Source organism: Hyperoodon ampullatus (genome assembly GCF_949752795.1).
Source record: "Hyperoodon ampullatus genome assembly, chromosome: 10".
Classification (NCBI taxonomy): Eukaryota; Metazoa; Chordata; class Mammalia; order Artiodactyla; family Ziphiidae; genus Hyperoodon; species Hyperoodon ampullatus.
The window spans coordinates 54,792,242-54,805,456 of record NC_136923.1 but is presented as its reverse complement, the minus strand read 5'-3'; the positions used below and the strand labels follow the sequence as shown (position 1 = coordinate 54,805,456).

General features: G+C 39.3%; 1 protein-coding gene across 1 annotated transcript in view; it reads right to left on the bottom strand.

Annotated features, from left to right (window-relative positions):
* The window catches only part of GADL1 (glutamate decarboxylase like 1), a gene marked incomplete at both ends in the record, with an annotated part of 170,464 nt that overhangs the window by 129,372 nt on the left and 27,877 nt on the right, over positions 1–13,215 (bottom strand). The window contains 3 exons of the mRNA XM_079712622.1: positions 2,998–3,079; positions 3,353–3,417; positions 9,290–9,406. Coding sequence (XP_079568748.1) covers positions 2,998–3,079; positions 3,353–3,417; positions 9,290–9,406 — 264 coding nt within the window. The remainder of the gene's footprint in view (positions 1–2,997; positions 3,080–3,352; positions 3,418–9,289; positions 9,407–13,215) is intronic.

Here is a 13,215-nt window from a genome sequence, read left to right as displayed (position 1 = left end):
TTCTCTTCCTTCAGCAATCTCCATCTCCCTACACAGGACCATTCACTCAGTTGCTGTATCACTACTCAGGGAGTCAACCATGATGCCTGCTTCCTCCTCATGTTCCATATATAACTGGGAATTCAGCCTGGTCTAGTTGACAGCTAAAATATATCTTGAATTTTATCACACTTTTTCCATACCCTACCATTATCTTGTTTGGATACTGCAAGTCTTTTCTCACCTTGTACCCATTTTTGCCTCCTTTCAATTCATTGTCTTAAATGAAAATCTTTTCTGATTATTCCTTGCTTTTAAAATTCTTCCATTGTTCTGAACATCGAATCATTAAAATGGTTTCTAAGACCCTGCATGATCCATCCACTACCTAATCTTTTAGTCTCATCTCATGCTGGTCTTAGCATTACTCTCTGTACTTCAGCAACAATGAACCTCTTTCAGTTCCTAAAATTTAAAAAAGGACCTTCCTTTCTTAAAGACTTTGCACATGCTGCTCCTTCCACCTGGAACTTCTCAGGTGTCCCTGCTTTGTAGTCTGAGTAACACACTGTTCTCTGTCTCAGATAAGAGTGCATTTGGCTTCAAGTAACGATTACCCAGTAGAAGTAGTTTTAGCAATAAAGACACTTACCATACATATCACAAAAAGTCTGGAAGTGGGCAATTCCATACTAAGCGCAATATTTCAAAACTGTCATTCTGTGCATGTTCACTTTTTAATTTAGGGTCATTGCCTTATGGCTACAAAGTGGCTGTCAGAGCTCCCTATATCATGGTCTGACACAACAATGTTTCTGCATTCATGGTAGAAAAGGGAGCAGAAAGCTCTCCTCTTGGGTATAGCACCTCTACCAGAAACTAAAACCTTTGTTTCACATTTCTCCCTCATCATAGTGGCCATATCTGTGTCATATGGTGACTCTTAGCTGCAAGTAGGGGCTCGTTAGATGAGCATCAGGAGAGAGAAGGAAGTAAGTCAGGACGCCTGGTGAATATATAATCAACAGTGTACAACACGGTCTTCAGAGCACTTACCAAAATAGTAATCAAACAATTCAATATGCACACTTTGTTCACTGTCTCCTCTGTGAGATTATAAGCTCTTTGACTATGGGGAACGTGTCTGTTTCTAAGCCCAGCATCAGTACTGCGCCCAGCCTATGTAGGAGTCAGTTGGCAGTGGTAGAATGAATGAAAGTATGAAAGAAAACAACAGAGGCAGAAAATAGGTACAAAAGGGACAGAAAACTGCCGACACAGAACTTAAGCCGATGGTCATATCTCATACCTCATGGTTCAATTCTGCATTCCAGGTAATTTGAAAACAGTCTTTCATCAAAAAAGGGCAACTTTTGAAAGTGCTCCATTCTTTGCACCATGAATGCAATTTTCCTAATCTGTTAACTCCTGCCATGTGAGTAGACATGGGTGCTATAGTTTGCATTGAGATCCAGGAATGAATTCTTCAAAAAAATTATTTTAACCACCGTTATATAGCGTTAGATGATCCAGAAAATTTTAAATTGCCTCAAGGACATGAATGTAAATCAATTCTTAGCTAAATCACTCCAAATATCATTCAACGAGAAAAATTTATAAAAGCTACAAAGTTATTTAAAAGAATAGTCATAAAATTTGGGGTCTAAATTTTCCACTCCTGAGAGCATCACACTAACAGATAAAGATGTCATTCAGATTATCCGATTAGGGAGAAAGCAGATGTAAAATGCCTGGCACATAAAGGATGCTAGGCATGTTTTTGTTCTTATATCTAGACCACAGGAAAACCTGGGTTTACTCCTAACTCTTTCATGTCCTATATATGTAACTGTGGGCAAGTTGAATATGTTCTTTAGTTCATAAATGATATAGTAATCTTTAACCACCTTTCAGTTATAACATGCAGTCACTCTACTATTGAAAAACTTAAATGAATAAAAGTTAAATGGCATTGAATGCAGTCCATAGTAGCCAACCTAATAAAACATGAAGGAATAGATTCATATTCCCAAGAGTCTCTCTATCTACAGATGCAGAATCTGTTCATAGTTTCGACGGACATCCTGTTTGGTCATCTCAAAACACAAAGGGCACCAACATGTAAATATCACAAAATTTTTTAAAAGAAAGTTGTAACCATCCACACATACGAGACTAGATTTCAGATTTTAAATATGGTTGTCATTTGAAATAAAATTCCTTAAAAAGAGAAAATGACTTTAGCATTGGCAAAGGGAGTCCCCTAAGAAAAAAATGTAAACAGATGGCTGAGAAAGATCACCCACATGCTGCACACAGATCTTGAGGAGGCATTTCTAAGAATGAAGTGGCACTTCCCAGCCTGGGCCACGTCCCACAAGGATCCTTATTTAACCCAGAGAAAGCATAGAGTTTCTACCTCTAACCAAGATGAACTTCAGCCTGCTTGCCTCACAGCAATCCAGACTAGTTTCCGGCTCTCCCCAGTGTTCCAACAGAAGCTAAGTACCAACCACTTGAGAGAGGCAATCCCCTAATAAATCAGGGTTTGATGATCAGCCCTGAACCAACATCTTCCCATATAAAGGGGCTGTTAAGTCCCAGCTAAGCATATTAAGAATTCAATTTAATGTATGACAAACATCTGCTCTCCTTTCTCAGGGAGGAGAAGTTTCAAGATAACTTAAATCCCGGACTTAATCAAGGGGGAAAAATATCCTGGCAATGTTTAAAACTGAGTTTAAAAATATAATCCAAATGAGGGCGAGAGAGACCATTTTGCTGTAAGTAATGAGATTATATAATACCTAAATCAAATACACAACATTACCTGAGCAGAAGCACTTGTTTCTTTTACCTGGGTCTATTCAACTTTCCTTTTGATTCCATCAACATTTACCAAAGACCGTCATCTACCTCTGGCCCAAGGTATAAAATACAAGCAAAAATGGGTCCTCTGCAAATATGGTAATCTACCCCCCCTCCATGCCTGATGAAGGCCATAAGAGGAAAACTCACAGATTTGTCTTTTACAAGGAAAGCACAGCACTGAATCCCAGCCATCAGCATCTTGTGTGGATTCCATGCCACAGAATCAGCCCTGTTATGTTAAACAAAGAAAAAAACAGGGTAGGGAGGGGAGACTCAATTAGTTTTTACTGGTAGGAAGAATGCTGGTACATTCAGTATTCACGTCCAAATTAGTGCTCCAAAGGATTCCTTGTGTGAGCAGTTTAAGGAGTTTGGGATTTTTTTAAACCAAAACAATTCCTTAGTTTTTTGCCTATTTTCAAAATGTCACTTAATTGGGCAAAGGCCAAAGAGAGTCCCTTGCCTAAATAAAAGGCACTGTGACTGGGGAAACTACATTTACCTGTGGATGCCGTGCAGAAGCTTGCGGTGCTTCCTTGACATCAAGGCTGAGCCACCCCAGGAAGCCTGTTGAGATATTTATATAACCAAAATGATGTTATTTCAATGGTACTTGTTTACCAGCCAGTTGTCATTGGATGCTTTAAGTCGATGTTAACCAATGTGGACTCTAGGAAATTTTGACCACTGGCTCTACTCAGGCGATCAGAACCTCATCACAATAGATGGTCCCCCACTGATGCTTAGGAGTTAAATTCCCACACTATAAGGAAATTGGTATAGTATTCATTGAGTTGCCTGTGGACAAAGAGAAGTATAAAAGACACAGTCCATATCCTCTCAAATCTTAGAATCTAAAATAGACAACAGCCCTTCAGTGTTGACATTCTACCATACACATGAGACATGGGTTCATGAAAGGAAATCCCAGAGTCAATAAGTCTGGAGGAGGGGGAGGAAGAATCAATGTGAGAAATAAGAAAGTCAGTTTGGTACCTGAAATCGAGCAGACTTGTTGTGAGAGAATATGAGGGGACCAGCATGGGAGATGTTGCAAGCTCTCCACGGTTATTTAAACTGCACGTTGCACTGAGAACAGAATTATCATCATGTCAATTTTTTAAGAGAAAAACTAACGGTTGGAGGTTATAAATTTTCCAAGGTCTCACAGGTAATAAAAATCAGGTCTGAGAGACAAAAGCCCATTCTTTTTTTACACTAACATCATATCTTAGGGAAGGTGACCAATTGGACCGATGGTAGAACTCAGCATGGAGAATTGAGGTAGGAGGGGAGTTGCCTAGCAGAATTTTAAAAGGCAACCCCAATGAACATGTACCCCAACGTTCATTGCAGCGCTATTTACAATAGCCAAGACATGGAAGAAACCTAAATATCCATCGACAGATGAATGGATAAAGAAGATGTGGTTCATATATATTGGGTTGGCCAAAAAGTTCGAACTTTTTGGCCAACACAATACAATGGAATATTACTCAGCCATAAAAAAGAATGAAATAATATCATTTGCAGAAACATGGATGAACCTAGAGATGATCATACTAAGTGAAGTAAGTCAGACAGAGAAAGACAAATATCATATGATACCACTTAATATGTGGAATTGGAAAAAAAATGATACAAATGAACTTACATAACAAAACAGAAATAGACTCACAGATATAGAAGACAAACTTATGGTTACCAAAGGGGAAAGGAGGGGAAGGATAAATTAGGATGTTGAGATTAGCAGATACACACTACTATATATAAAACAGGTAAGCGACAAGGACCTACTGTATAGCACAGGAAACTATATTCAGTATTTTGTAATAAGTTATAATGGAAAAGAATCTGAAAAGAATATATATATATATATATATATATAATATGTATGTATAACTGAATCACTTTGCTGTACACCTGAAACTAACACAACATTGTAAATCAACTATATTGCAATTTTAAAAAAAGATCTTTCTAAAAACTTTATGCCCCAAACTTTGACCTTGAGCATTCTAACATGACTATAGTGAGCATAATAATTTAATTCAAGAAATATTTATTACATATCTAAATAGACTGACACTGATATAAGTGTTAGAAATACAACAGTAAATAAAACACTGAAATAATAACTCCAAAAAAAAGGTAAGGAAGAGCCCAATATCATGCAGAAAGAAATGGCAAGATTGTGTGCACCATGGATGTGAAGGAGGAAGTAAGTGAGAGGTCTCCACGATCCTTAGAGTATTAGAAAGCTGAGACCAATGGTGGACAATAAAGAGTGGTCTTAAGAACAGCTCTCTCATTCAGGGCTGGGCCCAGGGGCAAGCGAGCGAGTCACCCAGGGTGCACCCTTAAGCTCACTCGCAGAGTTGGACTCTTGCATGGTCCTGGGAGTGAATGCCTCCTTAAATTTTCAAATACCAAACTGACTTTCTTCTTTCTCACATTGATTCTTCCTCTCTCTCCTCCAGACTTACTGACAATGGGATTTCCTTTCCTCTTATTCTCAGCTCTCCTCTCCTTTGCTCATAATACTGACCTGCCCAATGAACCCTAGGAACCTCACTTGCCTCACCTTAGTTCCAGCCCTGTTTCCAGGGACTAGGCTTTCCAGTGACCCCATAGGGTTCCCAAAGGCTTGTGGGCCAAAGGTGGTATGCAGGCAAGTTCCAAAGATGCCCAGATAAAGGACTGATGATCAGGATTGTCAGTTAAGTCCCCTTGCTGCTGCCCTCTGTGTCCCACCAGAGTTCATGATGGACCATGTGTGACCAAAGCTGAGCTATGTTGGCAGCTGCCCTCAGCCTCTGGGAAAACGTGATCTGAACCTGCTAACTGAGGCTCCCCAGACCTGGGGTTTGAGAACTTGACCCTCAGGAACATGAAGATGACTTACATATTAGGTTCTTTTACTTCTCTTATATCCCTAAACTCTAAGTTGCCTGCTTTTCTCAATCTTTTTAACCCCCAACTGCATTGAGAACCTACCAGTGGCAACTAGGGGAAGGACTAATCAGTAAAGCTCAGCCACGCCCATTCACTCTCACCCTTTCCACCTGCCCACTCACACACCTGCCCTCCCCGGTGCCTCCTGCACTGGCCTCTGCCTCTTCTTCCTCCTCAGAAAGTAGACAATATCCTGCCAATCTTAGTGAGCTGGATTGAAGTTTTAAAATCACATGAACTCTTTCAAGGCATTCGTTCACTGGTTTTCAGGGTGGTAGGCAGAGTTAGAAGCAGCTCATCCACAAATGTGTTCCTCAAAACAGCTGAAAGGGGAAAAACGACGTGCCTGATGCCAGTGCCCTACTTGTATTGGCTTCACTCCATAACCCCCTCACTCCAGAGCTTGCAACAACATTGAACCAATGGATGTCATTATTGAGCTATGAGCCAGACACCATGAGTATCATTTTACTACATTTTTCTCTTCAAGTAATTAGTTAATAATTTAATTGTAGAGCCAATCTTGAAAGGGAAGTGGAGGCAGTGTGGAATGTAGAGATGGCAGCCCCTAAAGCCCATGATTTTAAATACAGTGTTTGTCACCTCCCCCGGGACTTGGGATGGAGTGTGGGTGAGACACCATAGGAAGTGTTGCTGGGAGGGTGAGGTTTTGCAGTGGCCACAGCCTCTGCTTCAGAGAAGAGCTGGACCAGCCCTGAAATGCTGGTCTCAGGCAGAAGCTGGGATAACACTGACTCTCGCAGATACAGAATAATCCTGGAGGCAAAATATTCTAACACAACTGAAGTTTTTCTTATTCTGTTGTTTAAAAATACATTGTAATTAACCAAATTTCAGACACTATCAGAGGTAAGAGTACCATTTTTTTGTGGATTGCTAAGAAAGAAAAAAAAATGACATCAACATACCAATTAGGTATATTAAAAATGTAAACAAAATATGTGTATCTTAGAAATAATAAGATATGGTATATATGCTGGGCAACCTGGTTTTATGGAAAACTCAGAAGACCAAGCAATTCTAATTACATTTTAAAAAAGAAATCATTAAATGCCAGTTTTTAATATTTTAAAGGATCTTTAAAATACCCTTTAGAAAATTTCAGGACTTCCCTGGTGGCGCAGTGGTTAAGAATCCACCTGCCAATGTAGGGGAGACAGGTTCGAACCCTGGTCCGGGAAGATCCCACATGCTGTGGAGCAACTAAGCCTGTGTGCCACAACTACTGAGCCTGCGCTCTAGAGCCTGTGAGCCACAACTACTGAGCCTGCGTGCCACAACTATTGAAGCCCATGCACCTAGAGCCTGTGCTCCATGACAAGAGAAGCCACTGCAATGAGAAGCCCGCGCACCACAAGGAAGAGTAGCCCCCGCCCACCGCAACTAGAGAAAACCGGTGTGCAGCAATGAAGACCCAATGCAGCCAAAAAAATTCAAACAGGCCAAAGTAATCACTGTAATTTTACTAATTTTTTATCTGTAAAATTAATAAACTACCCTTGGTATATGAAGTTTCTTCAAGAGAATTTATATGCTCCTGCATAAAATTTTATCAACAGAATGATGTCTGCAATATTAGAGGATGAGTGAGTACTGTCTCAATGTTAGAGCTAATTTCTTTAATAAGTCATATAAACAGTTGTCAAATTTAATCTAATACTACAGACATTCAACTTGAAGCCTATTATATGCAAATAGAACAACTTGCGTGGCTTAAATATTCCCTTATAAAAGTGTTTTCTTCAAAACTTCAACCTTTGATTTTTAGAAAATCTACAGAGGTTTTCATTCACATCTTATAAATCACAATTCTTTCTAAGCCCCATAAATCTCTTAATATCATTCCCAATTTGGAAACTGCTGTAGTTACTCTGTTTCACATAAACCATATAATCTATATTTGATGTTTCTTTTATGAGAGTAGAATTTTTAAGTATAACTGCTCATATATTTGATTTTGCCCCTATTTCCACAGTCACAAAAGTATTCACTTCATATTATCTTTCAGGACATACTGTATTATTATGCTTCTAAGTCTATAAAAATCAGTAAGATATAAGTTGACATGTGAACAGATACAGATACTATAATCCCATTTAAAGAAGTCACAAATAATCTAACTGATGTATTGCCATTGGCTTACTAATCAAGCCTATAACTCTAGTGAGCTTTATATTACTACTTCTGCTTTTACCAAATATTAGCGTACATTTAATGAAAGCTTTGAGTTGCTGAAAAATTCTTTCGATATTATATCATAGAAACTTTACCTTGAAAGCATAAAATCATACAAACTATAAAATTATATGCAGGCATATCCCCCAAATAAATGCTCAGTTACCTAATGTTCAGTAAGTCAAAAATATTGTCCTCTCCTCCAGTAAGTGACACTAACCACTCACTTACTGGAGGAAAGTTCCTCTCAACTGCAGATTCAACAGTTCTTTCTACTGGGTTGAATCAAACTAATTAACTGCTGTTTTCATACACACACAAAGAAAACCAAAATGCTCAACAAGCATTCATAACTGGCTGAATTCAACTTTTTATTTATTTATTTTTTTTGCGGTATGCGGGCCTCTCACTGTTGTGGCCTCTCCCGTTGCAGAGCACAGGCTCCAGACGCGCAGGCTCAGCGGCCATGGCTCACGGGCCCAGCCGCTCCGCGGCATGTGGGATCTTCCCGGACAAGGGCACGAACCCGCGTCCCCGGCATCGGCAGGCAGCCTCTCAACCACTGCGCCACCAGGGAAGCCCTGAGTTCAACTTTTTAACCCTAAATAAGTAGAATTTTAAGAGTTACTTTTAATTTAGGACAACAATTATTATGAACAACCCCAGGACCTACAAAACTAAGTAGAAAAAAAAAAAGGCCAACCCTTTAAGTTAGAAAATTATGAAGAATATAAGTTATCCCAATCCCTCTCCAATAGTTATCTACGATAGATCCAGATAAAACCTGTTTTAATTATGGCATGCAATGAAGTCATGCAGCCTTTTGCATTTTACAGCTGATTGGAAGCACAGAATGTTAGAGCTAGAAGATCCTTTATTGACCACGTCAGTCATTTCCCTCTTTACAGATGAAACCAAAATCCAAACAGCTGGGGTCACAAGGAAGAGAAGGCAGATTCGAATCCAAAACCAGACTCTCGACTGCACAGTAGGAAATGTGTCCCCCACACCGTGTTGCCTCAGTGACAGTAGATCCAAGGGACCAAAGAAATGATTCAGGACAGAAGAGGAAATTGGGAAAACTAAGATAAAATGTGCATCAATGAGGGATCTTTTTCTTTATTACCTAACAGGAAACAACACATTTATTTACCCTAATTAGAAATACATATTTAAATACAACTAGCTGGGGACCTCACATTTAGTTACTGAGAATACGAAAAACTTCCCACCAAAGCTGCAAAAAGGCTAGAAAGTTTAACAGATATGCACACCCAGATGAACTTACATCCACATGGAGCCAGAGGCCATGCCTCTCGCAGATGTCCGCTATCTCATCCAGAGGATCGAAGGCCCCCAATACCGTGGTACCAGATGTGGCACAGACAAGAAATGGAGCTGCGCCCTGTGAGAAGGACCCACACGTGAGAATTATAAGAATCATCATCGTCACCATTAAATCTGTGCTGCAGTAGGTTGGTAAACACAAGGGTTATACACCCAGACATTTATCTGGTTTCTTTGGAGATAAACATTCATTGAGTGAGTGTTGTTTACATTTCTCCATCACATGGCCTCTAGTCACTATAAATAGGTTAAAGAAACAGAAAATGCCATGACAATAGTATCCTTTGTCCCAACTCCACATGCATCCTTATTCTCTTTACTCTCATTTTCTTTATTAGTCTTTTCTGTTCTCTAGCTTTTCCGGATAGAAGTGAATAAACTCAACCTCCACAGCAAACTGGCATCCTGTGTGACTCCTAACTCCTTCCCAGGGAGACTCATTGGGACCTCCCTAACACCTCCAAAATGGAAGACAAACAGCCAGCTCCAGGGGCAGGCCATGGAGGCCTGTCTGCTTGTCACCTGGTAAAGTAAGTGCAGCTACAAGGCAAGGGATGTAATCAGGTACAAATCTGGCGTCAGAGGGGATACAGTAACCTCATTGGGATACACTCCCCCAAACAGGTGCTGCCACAGAGAAAGTCATTAGAATGTGCTGGAAAAGAGAACCTGTGTCTTTCTGCCATAATTTTCCCTCCTCATCCAGTCCATGGCTGCATCTTTCGGAGAGAGCAGGTACCCGTGAGAAATGGGAGGAAAGGGAGAATGTGGGAACAAGTGCAGAGATGAATGGTAATTCCAGCCGAGCGAGCCAGGCACCCTGGTCCCATGAGGGATTTTATGGCAGCCATGTAGAAGACAGTACACAAGCTTGTTTCCAGATAGATCCATCCCAACATGTTGGCAGAGGTGTGTTGCTCTCTTTGGAAGTGCCATGAGGGGGAAATTTGCAGACAAAGGTGGGGATCAGGAGAGCAAGTAGAATCCTGATTCTAGAGCACAAGAAGTCAGTGACAAGAATACTTACTTGCAGAGGAAGAGTCAAAGTCATTTTAGGATGGAGTCATTTTTCCCTCAGTTTTATCGTGAAATACACTTGTTCTTCTAACATAATTTAATGTCAGGGGTGTTCAGCTTGAACCAGTTTCATTCCAATTTAGCTGACCTTTGACAGAAAGAAGTTATTTCTCGATGGAAAGCGGGGCAGAGCAAGGACGCTTGGTCCACATCTCTAGGCTGAGATGCACAGGAATCAAAGTGATGGTACACAATGGATCCATCTGCCATGTGGGCAGACGGCTGTGACACATGTAATACAGTCCACCAAGCCTCCTAGAGCAGGGCCAGTAGGTGACAGAGCCCCTGGGACCATAGGCTTTGGGACTTTTTCCCTGTAATCAACTACCAACAGATTATGTCTTTATCATGCCCATGACCTAAATGAAATGTGACCACATTTACATCCATCAGTAAAAGCAATCGAAAAAGGAATTTACTAAAACCACTGAAGGTGTCTTTAATGGTTGAGCTTTCCTTATAAAGTCTATGACATCCTGACAATTGTGAGAAAATATCTATGCTAGCTATTACAGACCATTAATGAGTTTTCCTCACCTTTTTAATCTAGCTATAAGTCCCAGAAATTCAACTTTCGTAATCTGGATTTAACCTTCCAGGTTTTTTTTTTTCCCTTTCTCATATCTCACACTATTAACGAGAAAAGTCAGTGGAAACAGTATTGATTGTGTGTTGCCAATGAGTTGTATTATCTAAGAAAGTTTGTCATTTCAAATACTCATACACAAAAATACTTCCAATTATTCAGTGTTTATACTAGTTTCATCTTTTTATAAGCACTTTAGAACTTCTGATGCTTTCTGTGGTTTCTACCATCTTTGTAATGGCATCAAGGTAAAGATCACTGCTCAACAGATTTTTAATGGATCGTGGTTGGCCAGGGAATTGAATCCCAGCAGCAAAAACAAAAAAGTTGATAACTATTTCCTACATCTGTAACAATATGAGTTAAAAGCTTGAAACAAACAAACAACAACAAAAAGTAGGTCTGAAGCTACTGAGAAAAAGAAACTAGTCATCAGGTATTAAAATCTCAGAATGGATGCAAGATTTGTCCTTAGTGAATCCAAGCTCAAGTTTTAACTGACTTGAGAGAAAACTGAGGAGGTATGCCAACTCTAACCCTGTTGCCCTACTTTCAAATGTGCCTAAAGCAATTTTTACTTTTTAAAAACTTCCCTTTCAAGTTCTCAACTTCAGGATATGTTACTTTCATGGACTTTCATTGTCAAAACAAACAGAAATTTGAACAACGAAAATAATAATGACTGCCGTGGAGTAAAATCCATCCAATATGTTAGAAGATGAGTTCTTCATGATACTTTAAAAAGAAAAAAAGGTTTGGCTATCTTTCAGGATGCCTGGCAACTCACTCACTATTCTGAAAATTGGTAAATAAAGGAAAAGAATAAAATATTGATGCTGTCTTGCTTGTCCAAACTGTTTCCTTAGGGAAACCAAATATGGATGAAGAAACAAAAATGTTTAGGGTAGTAGGCCTGCCACTAAATGAAGAAGGAATGAGAGAATGAATTAGAACATCAGTAATGAAATAACGGGTCTAGATAATGATGACAAATGGCAGCAAAATCCATGAGGTGAGAGGCTGATGCAGAGTTCTGTGATAGATGGACCGATAACAAAAGGAGGCCCAAGACATCTCCTGATTGAAAGGCAAAATGCCACCCATGAAGTCTTCCTGGTAAAAGTTCCAACCTGAATCTCCCCAAGTCTCAATATCTAACAGCCAAATTACAGGAAGTATAGAAAACAGATGGGGAGGTACAGGGGAGGGGAGCACTTAGAGTCTCAAATTCTTGATGGAATCAACAAAATGCATAATGTGAAAACTCTGCAGGACAAAGGACTTGGTTTCTCCAACAGATCAGTTGCAGGGGAAAAAAGGAGGGGAGACTATAGGTTAGAAAAGATTTATGTGATAAATCAACCAAATTCCACACATGGACTTTGTATGACTCCTTATTCAGACCACCAGCTATTTTTTTTAAAAGGCAATGGGAGAAAATTTAATCAGAGTGAATACTGGATAATATTAAGAACTTATTCTTTCTTATAATTGCATTATGGGCTTTTTTAAAAGAGAGAGTACATATCTTTTACAGATATACGGAACTATTTATAGATCAAATGATATAATGTGTAGGATACACTTCAAACTGATCTAGAGGTACTGGGAGGGGATGCGACCATAAGCTAATGATTGTGAAAGTTGCATGACTGGTATATGGAATCTCATTATATTAGTTTTACATATATTTACAATTTTCCATAATGAAAAGTTTAAAATAAGAAAGAAGAAAGAAAGAAAGAAAGAAAGAAAGAAAGAAAGAAAGAAAGAAGAGAGGAAGGAAGGAAAGAGAAAGAGAGGAAGGGAAGGAAGGAAGGAGGAAGGGGTGTTGGTGGGTGTTCCCCACCAACAAGCATTAATAACATAAAGTTCTTTTCGACAGGAACTTCTGTAGAAAAAGATAAAACTAGATTTTAAAAAATAGATAAAACTAGAAGGTGATATCTGTAGTTCACAGCAGAATAAACAGGTTGCAATATAGAATTTTACCCAAGAGATAAAGAAATCTGATAACCTGTACCACCAGACAACTATCAAATCCACTTGTCAATGGAATGTTTTAAAAAATATAGTGCTAAGGACACACATCAGAAGCCAATACAGGTGCAATAAAGGCAGAACTTTTAAGTACAGAATTTCACACCAAATACAGTGATCTAACATGCTCCAGATAAGTTGAATTTCATGAAAAATTAAAAAAA